The sequence below is a fragment of the Pituophis catenifer genome, unplaced genomic scaffold, assembly GCF_029215685.1.
Source record: "Pituophis catenifer annectens isolate HBS135680 unplaced genomic scaffold, rPitCat1.0.hap2 SCAF_2, whole genome shotgun sequence".
Taxonomy (NCBI): domain Eukaryota; kingdom Metazoa; phylum Chordata; class Lepidosauria; order Squamata; family Colubridae; genus Pituophis; species Pituophis catenifer.
In genome coordinates, this window is record NW_027256882.1 from 275,722,286 (window position 1) to 275,740,272 (window position 17,987).

General features: G+C 37.4%; 1 protein-coding gene across 1 annotated transcript in view; it reads left to right on the forward strand.

Annotated features, from left to right (window-relative positions):
• Positions 1-17,987, forward strand: part of NUP155 (nucleoporin 155) — a 35,687-nt gene extending 17,700 nt beyond the window's left edge. Inside the window, exons 16-35 of the mRNA XM_070935939.1 lie at positions 35-123; positions 1,038-1,100; positions 1,219-1,369; positions 2,838-2,904; positions 3,484-3,602; positions 4,034-4,137; positions 5,445-5,578; positions 5,927-6,118; positions 7,780-7,918; positions 8,129-8,264; positions 8,989-9,142; positions 9,422-9,526; positions 9,649-9,803; positions 9,896-10,025; positions 10,649-10,762; positions 11,018-11,138; positions 13,285-13,395; positions 15,428-15,564; positions 16,401-16,507; positions 17,557-17,987. Of these exons, the coding sequence (XP_070792040.1) occupies positions 35-123; positions 1,038-1,100; positions 1,219-1,369; positions 2,838-2,904; positions 3,484-3,602; positions 4,034-4,137; positions 5,445-5,578; positions 5,927-6,118; positions 7,780-7,918; positions 8,129-8,264; positions 8,989-9,142; positions 9,422-9,526; positions 9,649-9,803; positions 9,896-10,025; positions 10,649-10,762; positions 11,018-11,138; positions 13,285-13,395; positions 15,428-15,564; positions 16,401-16,507; positions 17,557-17,695 (2,467 nt within the window). The 3' untranslated portion in view covers positions 17,696-17,987. The remainder of the gene's footprint in view (positions 1-34; positions 124-1,037; positions 1,101-1,218; positions 1,370-2,837; positions 2,905-3,483; positions 3,603-4,033; positions 4,138-5,444; positions 5,579-5,926; positions 6,119-7,779; positions 7,919-8,128; positions 8,265-8,988; positions 9,143-9,421; positions 9,527-9,648; positions 9,804-9,895; positions 10,026-10,648; positions 10,763-11,017; positions 11,139-13,284; positions 13,396-15,427; positions 15,565-16,400; positions 16,508-17,556) is intronic.

Below are 17,987 nucleotides of genomic sequence, written 5' to 3' on the forward strand. Positions count from 1 at the left end.
GCAGTATTGTGAGTTTTCATCTAATCAATTACAGATATGGAGGTGAAACACAAATGCGATTCCCCTCTAGTCTGCCACCTCCAAGCAATGTTGGGACAACATTAGGCTCCCCTCTTCTACCTGGTAAGTGGTGAATGGGATTTATGGTCTTTATATGTTCATGTTGTGCCTCTTTATCTCTTGTTACAAGGTTGTTGTTTTTTTCTATTTTTAAATCTTATTTTACAGCATCTTGTATTTATTCTCTTTTTAAGTATTAGTAGTGCTCGATTTCAGAATCTTATTTATTCTTGTTCAGTTTTGAAAAAAGATGAATTCTCTACCATCTTTAAAGAAGAAGAAATAGGCAGTGATTGTTTTGGCAAGAAAAAATGAAGCTTAAATTCATTTCTCTCTTCTCTCTCTCTCTAACATGTCTCTGCTTGTATACCGTTTCCCTATAAGCATTGAAAAAGAAAAAGCAATCAACAGATTTGTACAAATCAGACTTTCCTCTTCATTTCTGTTTCTTTCCTATATGCAGTGCAAAGACAGATTTTTTTTCCTGCCATCCTTACTTTTGGCATCTCTTTAAACTTTAAAAACAATGCTTTCATGGTGGCCATTTGGGTATGAGAAGGAATGATTAGCTTTCTCAAAACAGAATAGTACTTTTCAAAAATTTCCTAACCCTGGGATATGCAGTATATCACAGAAGTAAGTAGACCCCCTCACATTTTGTAAATATTTAAGTATATCTTTTCATGTGACAACACTGAAGAAATGACACCTGGCTACAATGTAAAGTAGTAAGTGTACAGCTTGTATAACAATGTAAATGTGCTGCCCCTCAAAATACCGCAACACACAGCCATTAATGTCTAAACTGGTGGCAAAAAAATGAGTACACTCCCTTTTAAGTAAAAGATATACTTAAATATTTACAAAATGTGAGGGGGTCTACTCACTTCTGTGATATACTGTATCTCTTGAAATTTATTAGAGTTACATTCATAAGTCTGACAGAAAGTGGTTTCTTTGTGATTTTTATGCACTAGGTTCACCTCTGCCTGCTGGTAGCCCCTATTCTAATCCAAGCTTTTTGGCAACACCCACACAAGGTATTTTCTTTTCTTTTATTCTTCAATAACTTTCAGTTATTGAAACATTACATGCATATATAACTTAACATATAATTAAGGTTAAACTGCACCATTAAATAATGGGTTACTATTTCAGGTTTGCAGCCTCCTACCATGTCCACTCCAGTATATTCTGCAGTTGGTCATATGACTCAGCCTGGCGCTTCCATCAGTGGAATGGTGTGCCCTGAGATAGTGTATTCTGGAAAGCACAATGGTGTCTGCTTATACTTTTCCCGAATAATAGGGTGAGTATACTTTTCTTCGAAATCTAATGCCTGTCAGGGATATGCAAAACACACTCTTCCAGGACAAAATATTCCACCAACAGTAGAACTTTGTGGTTTTCATCTAGATTATATTGTATCTGGCTGTTCTGAGAATGGTCTGCTAGTTTTCCAGAAATATACCTGGTGTGTGGCATTCCAGGTGTGGAAGAGTCTTTCCCTGAAACAGTGAGTTTTGCACACAGTGAGCAGCCTAACCGGATTGTTTAATTGCAGCTGCAATTAGTGGTACCAACCCACCTTCCACTAGCCCTATTTATGTTTAAGCATGATGGAGTTACACAATAAAGCATAAATTTCCAGTCTTTGTGAGGCTATGCAGGGAGAACATGGCCCAAAGTGTCATGACAGTATGTCTTAGATAGATTAAATTATTTTTGGCTATTATATGTGTATAATAACACTGTACTTTAATTTTTTTAAAAAATGCTGAAGATACATTATTGTTTTTCTATTTTGGAAAAAAAACCTTTAACAGTTTTGAAACTAGCCGTATATTTTTTTTTCTACTGTGCAAAATATCTTTCAGTGAAAGTTTCAATATATTACTCTGATATGGTAGAAAAATAAATTCTCCAAACTTGATTTTAATACTTCAATTATAATAGTTCATTGAACTGATATGAAGAAAATCCAAGTTTTGCTTAGTTATTGTTATGTCACAGGTCGCTTAGGGTGGGCAGAGGCAGGCTATGATAGAGTCTTTATTGCTCTGTTGAACTCCATAACAAATGGCCATACAACAGCTGGTAAGGCTTCATCCCACACTTCCCTGAAGGCAGCCATCCACAGTCCATCAAATAAAAGCCAATGAGCAACAAAACCAATTTGCAAAGGCAGAAAGGAAGTCCAAAGATGAGGGCAAACTCACAGGGCAAGATCCAGAATTGAAGTCCACAAGGCAAAAGGCAAGTCCACAAGGCAAGGCACAGGCAGAAACAAGAGTCATGTCTGAGTTTTTTCCAAGCCATCATCGCTGAAAAATCTAATCATCTGCTATGCTTTACAACAACATCATTTGGTGACAAATTCCAGTCCCAATTGCCTTTCTAATTTAAGGACTACCTGTAATATAATAATATAGTTTGCCTGCAGATTTGGTAATGAAAGGGAATTAGTGCATATATTACAAATTGGTTACCTTTTGGAATTAAAGAAATTCCAAAAGGGGAAAAAAAACCCAGCCCATATTATAATGTAAGGAATTTGTAAATTTTGAAAAAACTTTCAAATGAATAACTGCCAAATATATACATACAGAATTTTTACAGATGAATGCTTTTTCAATGCAAGTATTAGAAAAACAGCATCCATATATTACATATAAAATAAACCTGTGTGTGTTGTAAACTGGTGGTAGGGTTGGTATACGTAACATGAAAATTTGCAAAGCAGATTTCTGACAGCATTAAATGTTTCTGCCTTCCAGAAACATTTGGGATGGAAGTATAGTTGTGGAGAGAGTTTTCAAGAGTGGCAATCGAGAAGTTGTAGCGGTAAGTGATGATGGACATTGATGCATGCTACTCAGAATTTTTAGTAAGGGTTTTATTGCGATATGCAAAATGTTTTTAACTTTATATGGGCTTGATCACAGCCACTTTAATTGATGGCAGGTGTGCACTGACTACTACTTAACATCAGTTTGAATGTGATTGGTTAATTCTGAATGCAGCCACATCCCTACTTATAAGAGGGTATGATTTCTGAATGCAGCCACATTATTCTATTTTTTTATTTTTATTTTCTCCCCACTAAACAATTTCAGTTCGTTTTTCAATTGAATTTTACAGATGATATATTAAAGGTGGAAAGAATTCTGAAGTGATTTATCTTGGTCTGGGTTTTTGTTTTTGTTTTTTACATCTCAAAAACCTGGCATTTTAACCAAGGTGTCTAGACTTTCTATATCCACTATATATTAAAGGCCCTGCTTGGAAAAAAGCAGAATGGTACATTTATTTGTGGCATGGCCTGCTGAAGGTGGCTCCTTGAGAGCCTAAGGATATGGGACCAAGGGTATGGGAACAGGAGTAATTTGGGCCTAAGCCTTTGCTTTTCTCTCCCTTATTTAGGTTGAAAGCAGTGTTCCCCCACAGCTATTAGAATCAGTGCTACAGGAATTAAAAGGGCTGCAGGAATTTTTGGACAGGAATTCCCATTTTGCCACAATAGGATCTCTTCGAAATCCCAGGTAAGATGGTTTTCATTCATCACAATTGATTTTAAAGCAAATCATTGGAGCTATTGTTTTTAACTGTTCTTTTTAATGGTAAGTATTTCTGTTTCTGAAGCTGATTGGGTTCCATAACAAACTTTTCAAAGGAATGTATACATTTTAGTGACAGCCGTAATTACAGTAAACTAATTCTGATAAATATTTCTACGCAGTTTGGAGAGTGAACAGAGCTTGCTGTTTGCTAGTTGTGCTGATCAGCACTTGGTGTAGAAGGGTCGTGGGGACTAAAGCTGTCCCAACCTGTCATTTTCAACATTTGTTGGCGCTGGTACTGACATCATTCCTAGCCAGCATAGCCATTGGGATGTTAACCTATGTCTGCTCCAATTTGTTCATTGCAATTTTAGCATGCTGTTCACATGGTTGCATTTGTTTTCTTTACAAAGTTTCATCAACCCAGCTACCCTGCAGCAGCGTTTACTTGGAGTGATGCAGTATGAGGTTGGAAGCTCTCAACAAATGCAGCAAGAAGTTCAGAGGAAGTTTCATGGTAAACTTGGGTTTTGGCACTATCATATATTGTTAGGGGGGAAAAGTTATGAGGAAAAAAATATTTGTTGCCTTGATGAAAAATACACTGCTCAAAAAAATAAAGGGAACACAAGCAGAAGACATCCGAGATCTGAATGAATGAAATAGCCTTATTAAATACTTTGTTCGTTACATACAGTAGTTTTGTGTTCCCTTTAGTTGTTTGAGCAGTGTATAAACTACTGTATGTAAAGAACAAAGTATTTAATAAGGTTATTTCATTCATTCAGATCTCGGATGTCTTCTGCTTGTGTTCCCTTTATTTTTTTGAGCAGTATACTTTGTTTTTTTTTCAAAAATTGATACTTAGAGAAGAAACCGTCTTTTCCAAAAGAGATTGAGCTCATAATGGTCAGTGAAGTAAACTTATCAACAGATATAAGGCACACATAATACCTCTCATGCGGGAGCTGCACTTGTTACTATTGTATTTTGGGTGCAATTCAAACCCCTATATGGCTTGGGGGCAGGGTGCTTAAGGAGTTGCCTTTTTTCCACCTATCCAACCTGGTCAAATAGAATGGGCATTCTGCAGATCCCATCAGGCAAAGAATGTTGGCTGGCGGGGACTAAAAAGCTAGCTTTTTCTACAGCGGCCCCTGTTCTGTGGAACATCCTTTTTAGGAGATTAGAATGGCCCCAACCTTGTTAGCCTTTCATAAAGCTCTTAAAAACCTGGATATGCTCCTGAGGATTGAACACCAAGGGCCCCTCCACTTGACTATATTGTTAATAGGCCAGATACCTTGCTTTTGTATGTACTTCAAATTAGACATTTTAAAGGTTTTTTTTACTGTTTTAATGCTTTTTATTATTTTAAAATGTTTTTAAATTTTAATTGTAATAATATGTTTTGTATTTGTGTGTGTGTGTGTGTGTGTGTGTGCATTCCAAACATATAAGGAATAATTTGTGTTGAAGTTGAAGTTTATAGCATTGCATTACTACATAAATGACTTAAACTAAATAAATTTCCCTCAAGGCTGCTCACCCTCAACAACTTTTAAAATGTGTGGACTTAAGCTTCCAGAATTCCTTAGCCAGTCATGTTGGCTAGGGAATTCTGGAAGATGAAGTCCACACATTTTAACATTTTTGAGGTTGCAAAACACTGCCTTAAATGATGGACGATGAACCTTAGGCAAAAGGCTCTCCAAACTGAATGAGTTTGGAGAGCCACACAGTCATATATTCTTTGTTGGCTTCTTGAAAAGGATTATACAACAAGATAACAAAAAAATAGCAATCCATGTTTTCATTTTACAGCAGAAGCACAGTTATCTGAGAAAGCATCCCTACAAAGCATCCAACAGCTGGTGCGAAAAACTTGCCAAGCACTGGCTCTGTGGAAGCTTCTTTGTGAACATCAGTTCAATATTATTGTAGGTGAGCTACCAAAGGTATGTAACAGCTACATTTCTTTTTATGTGGTTTTTTTCATATTAGGGTAGTACAAAGCCATCTTAAAAATCTTGGTAAGGTTTCAGAATGTATTTTAAAGTATAATATAAAAATCTAGCTTTAATCAGAACACAAATATAAGAGGATGGTTAGCAGGCTATGTCAGTTTTTCTGCTAGCATAATTAAACCAATTTTAAATATGTACATATCTAAGGACAAGATACTATGTGCTGCGAATCGTCTTCCTTAAATAGTTTTACATAAATACCTTAGGATATCTGTTTAAGGTATGTCAAACTATTTGGGGTGTAGCAGAAATGTGGTTATGTTTTTTTTTAAAAAAAAGGAGTTTCAAGAACATCTGAAGATTACTACTTTCAGAGACCTCGTCATTAGAGATAAAGAACTAACTGGAGCCGTCATTGCTTCCCTTATCAACTGCTACATCAGAGACCATGCTGCCGTGGATGGCATCAGTTCACATTTACAAGACATTTGTCCACTACTCTACAGCACAGATGATGCCATCTGTTCTAAGGTATTTGAGAGTAAGCTAGTTTATTTAAACTAGCTATAGTTAAGTATACATCGTGCCACCTGATCCAGATTAATAAGAGATTTATTACTGGATGGGGTATGATTAAGGCTGAATTTTATTTTATTTTTTAATAAAAAGTACTACAAAAATCACTTGTTTTTTCATAAAATTCATTCAGTGACAAAATTGATTAGAAATAATTGAATGTTAAAACATATTTCCTTATCACAAGATTGTATAGACATTCACTTCTATGTGACAGAAAACGGTTAGCCCATAGCTTCTCTAATGAAGCAAAACAAAGGATGGACAATTAGGCCAAAAGGTCACTGAAGGAAAAGATTTTAGATTAAGATGACAAGATATTATCTTAGCATCTAGGCAGCATAACTCTTGGAGACTGTCTTTTACCACCAATCCAGCTGATTATTGTGAATCCTTAATCAAGAATAGACATTGCCGAGCATTGACTGGCTAAATTCAGTCACTGATGGTAAATCCCCAAAAATGCCTTCCACAAATGTCTTTTCCTCTTGTGATTCCAAACCATAAAGGTCATGGAGGAAGTTCTATTGTAATTGTAAGTTCTACCCAAACTTGCACAATGTACTAATTTGGCGTCTCATAAAGGAATTCTCAAGGAGAGAATATTACTGGTACGTGACACAATTGCCCGTAATGTAGCCAAATCTTGCCTCAACTACAATGAGGATGAAGTAGCAAATACTGTGTAATAACATTGCATTTCTTTAATACCTTCAAAATTTTGCCCTCTCCCCCTCTTTTTTCTTTTTCTTTTTAATTCTTAATTACTTTTTAATTATTCTTTTAATGAACTATATTTATTCAGTCATTTATTCACTCCAGGTTCTCTTGCTCATGAGACAAAAGAACCTGGAATAAATAGGGACTGAAGGTAAAACTAGAGATGATTGGAAAGTAAAGCTGAAAGTGATCCCAGCAGTGGGATCCCACGCCTCTCTAGGAGTCTCTGGAGGCTTGGGACAGCAAAAAAGTCACTTCCTGTCCCACCAGGAGTTGGGAAATGGGCCGTTTCAGGCCTTTGGAGGGCCTCTGAGGGAGTGGGAAAGGCTGTTTTCGCCCTCTGCAGATGCATAGAGAGGACCTGGAGCCAGGTAAGAAAGAAAAATGGGCCTTCCCACCCCCACAGCCCCTCCGGAGACAGGAAACAGCCTGTTTCCTGTCTCCTGGTGGGCCTAGAAGGCCCAAAAATCAGCTGGCCGACGTGCGCATGTGCGCCAGAGCTGAACTGGCATACCCACTGATATGGCCACGTGTGCCATAGGTTCGCTATCACGGTACTATGCACAATCTCTCCTCCCCTCCCCTCCCCTCCTCTCCTTTCCCACTTGAACACACACAGGCACGCACACACACAAGACACAGACACAAAAGAACATCCCTCTGCCAGTCAAAAACTGCAATGAAGTTTAACATTTGTATGACTCAAAACAGATACTTGTTAAATGTAAAATAATGTTTAAATCTCCATTTGATTTTTGTTTTAAATCTCACAGTTTTAAATACGACTAGAATCTTCTCTCAATAATTTCCTGTGGTGAAAAATTGACTTTTATGCAAGAAGGTTCAAAAACAGATAACAGAATGGGGAAAAAAATGATGTCTCTATGTTATTCCAGGCAAATGAACTACTGCAAAGGTCCAGACAAGTTCAGAACAAGTCAGAAAAAGAGAAAATGTTAAGAGAGTCGTTGAAAGAATACCAAAAAATTAGCACTCAGGTGGATCTTGCCAATGTCTGTGTACAGTATAGGCAAGGTAAGATGCAGTTATTTGCTGAAAAGCTTCCACATCAACATCTTTTCATTTCAGCTATTGCAAGACTAATAAAATGTGTCAGTACGGAAACAGATTTACTCAACTAACAAGAGTTTAAAACAACAGCAGAGAAACAAATAGTTGAATTAGTTTTAAATTTATGAGGCATTTTGCCTAATATCATTTCCTCCCTCTCTTTTTAATTTTAAGTGCGTTTCTATGAGGGTGTGGTAGAACTTTCTCTGACAGCTGCAGAGAAAAAGGATCCACAGGGCCTTGGACTTCATTATTACAAAAACCATGAACCAGAAGAGGATGTTACTGGCTGGCAGGCTTTCCAGGAGAGGTGAGTAGTTTGGAAAATAGAAGGGATTTTTTTCCCCCCAACAAAATACTTTCAGCAAAATATTATTGGTATCAAGAGCTGGGAATTCTAATATACAGGAGAAACTTTAAATTACTGTAGACTGAGATATCACTCCCAAGGATATGTTGTCATCACACATAGATTACGTTCAACTTAATGACCATTATTGGAACCAGAATGTCCCTTGCTCTTCAAGGCAGTTGTAAACTGAGTCACACCCAATTTTGCAACTTTTTTTGAAATGGTTGTTAAGCAAATCACTGCAATTGTTAAGTGAACCATGTCGTTAAGCAAATCCAACTTCTCTCCCCACTGACTTTGCTTGTCAGAAGCTGGTTGGGAAAGTCACACATGGCAATTACATGACTTCAAATGCCCAAATTTGATCATACGATTGTAGGGATGCTATAAGCGCGAGGACTGTTCACAAGTCACTTTTTTCAGTTCAGTTGTAACTTCGAATGGTCGTTAAAGGAATGGTTATAAATTGAGATTGTAAATTCTTTACCAAATTTATTGAGTATTTTTAAAAATTTGTATTGTAGAAAATTTATAAACATTCCAGTCTCTGCTAATCTTATGCTCAAGTAACATGGCACCTGGAATATGTGTGATTTTAAAATGATAAAACTTGAAGACATTGATGTACATTGTTTTTTTTCCCCCTCATGAGCATGTTACTCCACTTGGCATCTTTTTACAGGTTAAATTGTTATAAATGCATCACAGACACCCTTCAGGAGCTGGTTAATCAAAGCAAAGCTGCCCCTCAGTCTCCCAGTGTGCCCAAGAAACCGGGTCCTCCCGTTTTGTCCTCCGATCCCAACATGCTGAGCAATGAAGAAGCAGGACATCACGTAAGTGCTACTCGAGTCATATACTGAGCAGTTCCTTAGGAATGAATAGGATCCCTTGGATTGTTTCTTTTAATCTATTTATTTTCCTTATTAAAGCATAATAGCTTCTTTTATACAAGATTTTCAGAGATTAATTGGAGTATAGAAATATTCCGTATCTAGTACTTTAGTATATGCTATTAAGGGTCTTTTTTAATTATTCTAGAAGTGAAGGCATGCTTTACATTCTTGCAAATCTCACGAATAACTTTTAAAATGCATCTGTCTTCCTGATTCTAGTTTGAACAAATGCTTAAACTGGCTCAACGTTCCACGGATGAACTTTTTAGTATTGCCCTTTATGGCTGGTTGATTCAAGCTGATTTATCAGATAAATTGCTGCAGGTAAGATCACAGAACAGTTGATGAACATCCATAAATATAGTTTCTGCTTCAGTTTCAGAAAAATAACAGATTAAACACAGTGATGTCAAATCGATGAGATTCGTCTCCTTCCATTTCTCTAGGTAAACTCTCCCTTTCTGGAGCCCTATCTGGCACGCATGGCCAAAATTGATCAAAACAAAGTTCGCTATATGGATTTGCTATGGAGATTTTTTGAGAAAAACAGAAGTTTTAGTAATGCAGCCCGGGTGCTCGCAAAATTGGCAGACATGCACAGGTAATATATCTTTTTGTCTATCAAGACTTCAATTATGATTGCATTATTATTATTCTATGGATTATTAATTACATGGCTTTATTATTTAATAGCACTGAGATTTCGCTTCAGCAGCGCCTTGAATATATTGCCCGTGCCATCTTGAGTGCTAAGAGCTCAACAGCGATATCGCCGATAGCTGCAGATGGGGAGTTTTTACATGAATTGGAAGAGAAAATGGAAGTAAGTAAAAGCTGGTTTGCATGACATTGATGCCAGTGTTGGTCGAAGGAGGCATGTAATTTTTTTCATATTGTAATTAAAAATGAAAAAGTTTGCTTAATCAACATCTTTCATCTGATTACTTTCATTTACTAAACATAATTAAAAATTATAGAATTTTATTTGCTTATTGTGCTTTTGTATTGGGAGTGGTGTGGTGGCCTAGAGGTGGAACTCTCGCCTCACAATCAGGAGGCTGTGAGTTCGATCCTAGGTAGAGGCAGATATTTCTCTTTCTGGGCACAATGAGAATATATCTGCTCAACAAAACTCCGCATTGGCGCCAGGAAGAGCACCCAGTAAACACTCTGCTAGCTCCATTCAGTTGCCCAGATTCCACCCCGCAAGGGATTATGGGGTCGTTAAAAGATTACGATGATTGTGCTTTTGTAGTGCCTTCTATGTGATAATCAAAATGATGCAGAACAGTAAAATTACTGTAACAGTAATTTATTAAAATAGTATAAAGGTGTTTTTTAAATGAACAAAAGGGAGTGATTCAAATACAGAACTAGTATAAGCACAGTAATTATAAAAGTTTACCCTTAAACTTTTCATATAAATATTCTTGTATTTTTAATCAGGTTGCCAGGATACAGTTTCAAATACAAGAAGCCTTACACCATCAGTGTTCTCATCATTCTTCAGTGCAAGATGCAGTTTCCCAGTTGGATTCTGAGTTGATGGAAATTAGCAAGGTATCTGAACTTCATCATTCCAGGTTCCAATTCTAAATAACTTGTTTGTTGGAATAAATATTTACATCTTAAATAATTTATTTTTCCTATCATACTTTGAAAACTGCAGCTGGCTTACTGTCTGTCTGTCTTATTGGCTATTTCAGGTGAAGATATGATATTTAGTATTTTCATTAACTTAATTAGTGTAAAATAATGTTTTCCATTTCTTACAAGTGACCAAATTGTTGTTATTTTGCCTTTTTAAATCTTTAGCTCTATGGGGAATTTGCAGATCCATTCAAACTCTCTGAGTGTAAATTGGCCATTATACATTGTGCTGGACATTCGGATCCTATCTTAGTGCAAACTCTTTGGCAAGAAATAATTGAAAAAGGTAGGTCTTTTGTAAGTAGAATAAGTCTGTCAGATCATTTTTCATCTCTTGATTTGTCATTTATATTTCCACTTTTAACAATCGTTTCTGTCTTTTGATAACAGTTTATTTTCCAATATTCCTACCTATTTGATATTTTCTCTTCCACTGCTATCAAAGGTTCTTTCAAAGGTTCTTTGAAATGTCTTGATGTCATACCTTTTTTTTTATTATTTTATTTCAAATTTATATACCGCACCTTCTCCCAAGGGACTCAGGGCGGTGTACAGCCAGATAAAAACATACAATACAAACATTAAGAACAATTAAAATAATATATATTAATTTGGCCCCAGTTTAAAATGACAAACCAATTAAAAATTAAAAATTTAAAAATATGTTAAGCCAGCCCGGCTTGATTAAAAAAGGAAGTTTTAAGGGCATGGCGGAAGGCACCAAGGTCTTGGATTCTCCTTATCTCAGGGGGCAGCTGGTTCCATAGGGTAGGTGCCCCCATAGAGAAGGCCCTCCCCCTGGGGGTCACCAGCCTACATTGTTTGGCTGATGGCACCCCGAGGAGGCCCTCTCTGGGAGCGCACGGGTCGATGGGAGGTTGTCGGTAGCAGCAGGCGGTCGCGAAGATAACTAGGTCCTATGCCATGAAGCGCTTTAAAGGTGGTAACCAACACCTTGAAGCGCACCCGGAAGACCACTGGGAGCCAGTGCAGCTCACGCAGGAGTGGTGTTACGTGGGAGCGCCATGCAGCTCCCGTAATTACCCGCACAGCCGCATTCTGGACCAGTTGGAGCCTCCGGGTGCTCTTCAAGGGGAGCCCCATGTAGAGAGCGTTGCAGTAGTCCAGGCAAGAGGTGACGAGGGCATGAGTGACTGTGCACATGGAATCCCGATCAAGAAAGGGTCGCAACTGGCGAATCAGGCGAACCTGACAAAAGGTCCCCCTGGCTACAGCCGTCAGATGTTCCTCCAAGGACAGCTGCGTATCCAGGAGGACTCCCAGATTGCGCGCCCTCTCCGAGGGGGCCAAAGACTCGCCCCCAATAGTCAGCGATGGAGTCAGCTGACTATATTGGGATGCAGGGAACCACAGCCACTCAGTCTTGGAAGGGTTGAGCTTGAGCCTGTTCCTCCCCATCCAGATCCGCACAGCCTCCAGGCACTGAGACATCACTTCAAGGGCATCGTTGGGGTGGCCTGGGGTGGAGATGTACAGCTGGGTGTCATCAGCGTACTGGTGGTACTTCACCCCAAAGCCACGGATGATCTCACCCAGCGGCTTCACATAAATGTTGAACAGAAGGGGCGAGAGGACCGACCCCTGAGGCACTCCACAGATGAGAGGCCTCGAGGTCGACCTCTGCCCCCCTGCCAACACAAACTGCCACCGGTCAGAGAGAAAGGAGAACCACCGTAACACGTAACCCATCCCCAACTCTTCCAACCGGTGCAGCATGATACCATGGTCGATGGTATCAAAAGCCACTGAGAGGTCTAATAGGGCTAGAACAGAGGAGCAACCCCTGTACCGAGCCCTCCAGAGATCATCTACCAACGCGACCAATGCCGTTTCCGTGCTGTGCCCAGGCCTGAAACCCGACTGGAACGGATCTGTCTTCCTGCAAATTTCACTCTTTTTTTCCCTGCCTGGAGCTTTAGTCCCTTCTAGTATTCATTCCTAAATTTCTCAAGTTTATTTTCAGCTTTCCACCTATATTGCATTTCTTCATAGAATAAACAACTTCCATTCACATGAATTCACATGAAAATGTTACTTTATTTACTCAATTTTTCAAGGCTCTTAGCAAAAGTTCTAATCAATAAAGGAGAATAGTTGTAGGTCATGGCTGAAACAAAAGCCTGTGGTGGTCTCTGAATTTGGTTCTTTTCTTGGAGACATTTCATTAGGTAACATCATCAATGCACTGATGACATTACCTAGTTTCAACGGATGTGAGTACAAATGGGATATCTCTCCTTGTTTGGAGAAGCTCCATTGAATGGAGCTGGCCATCAGTCATTGCCATGGTATCATCACGACTCATTGGGAGACATCTAATTTTCCTCAGCTGGAGATCAGTTTATTGTATCCAATTGTATTGAGTTGAAGTTTGAAAGAACATATGTAATAGATTTCCCTTTTTCTTTCAGCACTGAGTGACAGTCTTGCGATGAGTGCTCCTGATAGGATGCAGGCTCTTAGTCTGAAGATGGTAACGCTTGGGAAAATTTATGCTGGAACACCACGCTATTTCCCTTTAGGTATATAAGTCAATTTTAGGTATTGAATAATATAGACTTGTCAAGAAGGAAGTTGAACGAAAATTTGAAAAAGTCCTGCTTGTTTTTCTTGAATCTGTGCCAAATATGTATTTCAAAATCTTCAAATGGTAGAATCCAGAAATACTGTTTGTAGGCTTCAGCGTTTTGCTTGTTATTTAAAACCAAGAGGCAGAGCAGAAGTGGGAAAAGAAAATGATGGAAGCCACCTGATTCTGGGATTGTATCCAAGCAAATATTTTAAAGGCTTACATTTTACCTTTTGCCTTGTTAGTTGCTATTACCTTGATAAATAGCAAAATTGGGGGGGGGGGGTTAAAAACTGATAAATTGTGGCCAACTTTGTAACTAAATATGTTTCAAGTTATCATAGGACCAATGAATATTGATGTGGTTGGTAAGAAGAGGGAAAACAGAAATATCTTCTTTTGGATTCAGTAATCTTACACTGTTAATATAACTGCAGGTTAATGAGGCCTTTTAAGAGACCACTTCTTGATTTTTCTAAAGACCTTTATTTTTATATTAGTCAAGATAGTAGCAACTAAGAGTGTCCTGTGGGCGAATTCTCAGGACTCTGGGTTTGGTCCTTTTAATCTAATATGCTGAGATATGTCTATTTCTTTCTATGCCCAAGACTTCTTGGTCTCACTGCCGCTGAAGAAACTATGTTGAAAAACCTCAGCTTCTTCCCAACAGACTAAGTCCCAACCCATCTTGTCATGGGCAGCAAATGTCTCTGTTCTTTACATCAAGAGACTGGTCAGATGGAAAATACCGTATTTTTCGGAGTATAAGACGCACCTACCTTTTTTGGTTGTTTTTTTTTTAAAGTTTTTTTTTATTTTTTAGACAAGCACACATACAAACATACAATGTATTTTCTTTGAACAGAGTGTTTGGCTGGTTCACAAATTTAAACAGTGTTTAGTCTTTCAATTAAATTTACAATTTCTATATTTCCTTTTTGCCATATTTATTCCTCATCTATTTTTTTAAAAAAAAACAATATTACCCTTCATTCTCATCTCTAATCTTAATCAAATTCAATTTTTCCCTTCTATTCTATATTATACCCCTTCCCATTGTCATCTATTTTTATATCCATCCTCACATTGGTTAATTATTTAATATTACAATTGTTTAATACAAATTCAATATTTTTATATAAATCAATTAGTTATAACTATCTTTTTTGTATATTAATCAATATGAACATGAATATTCCAATTATTTCCATGCAATCCAATTTCTTACAAATCAATTAATTATATTTACCAATAATAATAAACCAAATAATTTTCCCCATATATTCCTCCAAAGCATAACTTAACCATTTCTGCTTTCAACACAATATACAATTAATAGCATCTCAATTATTACAATTCCCTAGTTAAATAGACCTTTTTTTCTTTTGTGTTTTAAAATCTTGAACTCTCCTCTTTTGCCCTAAATTTCCCATTGTTTGCACCTATCTTTTTTGGTGAGCAAAAAGAAAAAAAAAACTCTCTCCCTGCCTCATTTTGTCACGTTGCAGCAGAGCCTGCTTTACTTTCAGTTTCGTTTTAGCTAGGGGAAAAAAAATCTGCTCCAGCACTCTTTGTAGCAAGCAAAGAGCTTGTAAAACAAGAGCTTGCAAAAGAGCCTGCACAAAACAGCTGAGAGCTAATCAGCTGAGAGTCGGGAGGCCGATCTAATCAACTTGTGCTAATTAGCCTATGCTGAAGCTGAATGGGGCTCTTTTTTCTTGCTGTTTGCTTGCAAGGAAGTAACTGCTGGGAGGCAGAGGCCAAAGGGTGGGGGCCAGTGGGTGGGCAGGGCTACATTCGGTGTATAAGACGCACCTAAATTTTCACCCCCTTTTGGGGGGTAAAAAGGTGTGTCTTATACTCCGAAAAATACGGTAAATTTCTCTGGTTCCATAGATGAAAATAATAAAAAAAGAAAGAAAAACATCGTTGCCATAACTTCATGCAAAAATTTAATATTTTATTGCATTGTATTTTTTCCTCAGATTTCTTAGTACAATATCTAGAACAGCAAGTTTGTTCTTTGAACTGGGATGTGGGATTTGTAACTTACACAATGCAAGAAATTGGTGTCCCACTACCACGGCTTCTTGAAGTATATGATCAGCTCTTTAAAGCACGGGTATGAGAGTTCACAATCTAGTTTTCAGTTTAATTTATGATTTGTATTATAACAATGGGATGAGAATACTTCTGTTTAGATGCAGTACTATGAGATGCTCAGTTAGGAAGGTTTTGGGTGATTCTAGTTACAGATCATTAAGTTTCCGAACTATGAATGTATTTTCTGCCACCTATCAAAATTAGAAATAGGTATAAAGCAGAAAGATGTGCTATATCTTTCTTCTTTAGGTGAAAATGAGGCCTTTGGGCTAAAAAGGATTTGCCTGGTTTTCTTAGTTCCAGAAAATAATTGATAAGATTGAATTTTGGAATGGGAGAAATTTTAAAGGGCCACTGGGTGGAGTGGGGTTTAACACATTTTCAACAGTACTAGTGCAGGTAAGAGCATTGTTTACCCACTATCAAAAACAGGATCATTGGCAGGGGAGGGTGATTCTTATTAGAACTGGCTTATTGCTTAAAAAAAAAATAGCAATGAAAATAGCTCATGTTGAGCTCAGCTCCTAAATATTCAACAGGCATGTCAAGTGGTTTTGTAGTATGTTTTAATAGTGGGTTTTATTGTATACTGCCCATCATCACCTTGTTTGAGATGAGCATCTATATAAATTGACAATCAAACAAACAAAATATATGTGTAGATTTCTGAGCAGCAGTGGCTGCTGGTCTTTGTCACAGTTTAGTCTACTGCTTTGGTAGCAATGGAGAATCAGCAGTCTCTAAACTGTCAACTGGTCAGTGAACACATATACAAGCCGATAAGTCTTTATTTTTGCATATACACATGTATGTGTGTTAGTATGTATATATATTTCCATATTTTTGTCTTTATAGGATCCTTACTGGAGCAAAATGAAGAAACCATTACATCTTTTGGAGTGCATACATGTACTGCTATCAGGATATGTGCAAGATCCTAACAAAGTAGCTACTTTTGAAAGGTATTTTAAAGTTTATATACAGTGGAAGTGAGGTGAAGTTTTAATAATATAGCACATGCTAAATGATGATGTTGACAATACGTAGTCTTGTTTAAACATATCAAAATTAAATAAGAAAAAAACTTCAGTCAAGCTTTTTAACAATATCATTTTGAGTATTTTCAGGCCTATAATGACTTTTACTAACTTACATATTTTAATCCATTTTTTAGTCTTAAAACAATCTCTTCTGAAATAACACATTTTATAGAAAAGACATGTGGCAGGATGGCAAGAAGTACCTAGTAGTCTTTTACCTTCCTATTCCAGAAAATTGTTTTTTTTTAACTAACTATATTTTCATACCTGAAAAACTTACATCATCAGCCCAAGAGTAGAATAAGCTGGCAAAAAAGGACAAATATCTATACAGGTAAACCTTGACTTATGACTATAGTTGGGGCCAGAATTTCTGTTGCTAAGCAAACTAATAAGTGAAGTGCACCCAATTTTACAACCCTTATCGTCATGGTTAAGTGAATTACTGCAGTTGGTAAGTGAATCACAAGGTCATTAAGCAAATTCAGCTTCCCCTCCTTGACTTTCTTATTGGAAGCTGGCTGGGAAGGTTGCAGATGGCAATCACATGACCCTGGGATACTGCAACTATCATAAATACATACCAATTGCAAGTGCCTGGATTTTGATCATGTGACTATGGGATGCTGCATTAGTCATAACTTCAAGGATCGTGATGTTCTGATGAGTCTGGTGGATCATTAGGGATTACTGCACTTGCAATTATTTGTTTCAACTTGGCATTAGTTTCAGGCAAGCCTCCTTAGAGGTGGCTCACCTGAAATGTGTGATTGTAAATTTGGTGCCTCTTGAATGCCTCCCTCTTCACCCAGCTTCCCAGAATGAATGTTGGGTTAATAGGTCTATTTATTTTTATTTTGCTTCCATCCACCAGCTTTTTAATGAATATAAGTTTCAAAACTTTTAAAGTCACTGTATAGCAATTGTATAGGAATATAATAACAAGATTGATCTGGTTTCTTTCTCTTTAGACGGCGATTCACAAATATCTGCTTAGATGCTGTTAGCCGTTACCTTGTTGAACTCCAGTCTATAAGTCCAACACTAGCTGTACAGACCATTACAGGGAGCTTTAAATCTCTGCAAGCAAAACTAGAGCGGCTTCACTAAGTCCCATGATGCATGTCTGCTTCTTCGGGTGAACTGACTGTTAATGTACTAGAACTTGAAAAGGCAAAAATGCTGATACGACTGAAGAGAATCAACTTCCTACTGATCAGTTTTCTAGCGTATCTTCTTAATGAATGTCACATGGAACAGAATGTATAAATAACATTGTTTTATTGTGTTCTTTTTTTTTACTACTGCCAAATTTTTCTAACAGTGAAACTGTTTTATATGCTTTGGATTAAGATGCATTGTATAATTGTGTTCTGGCGATTAAACTTATTTGTAAAATGTT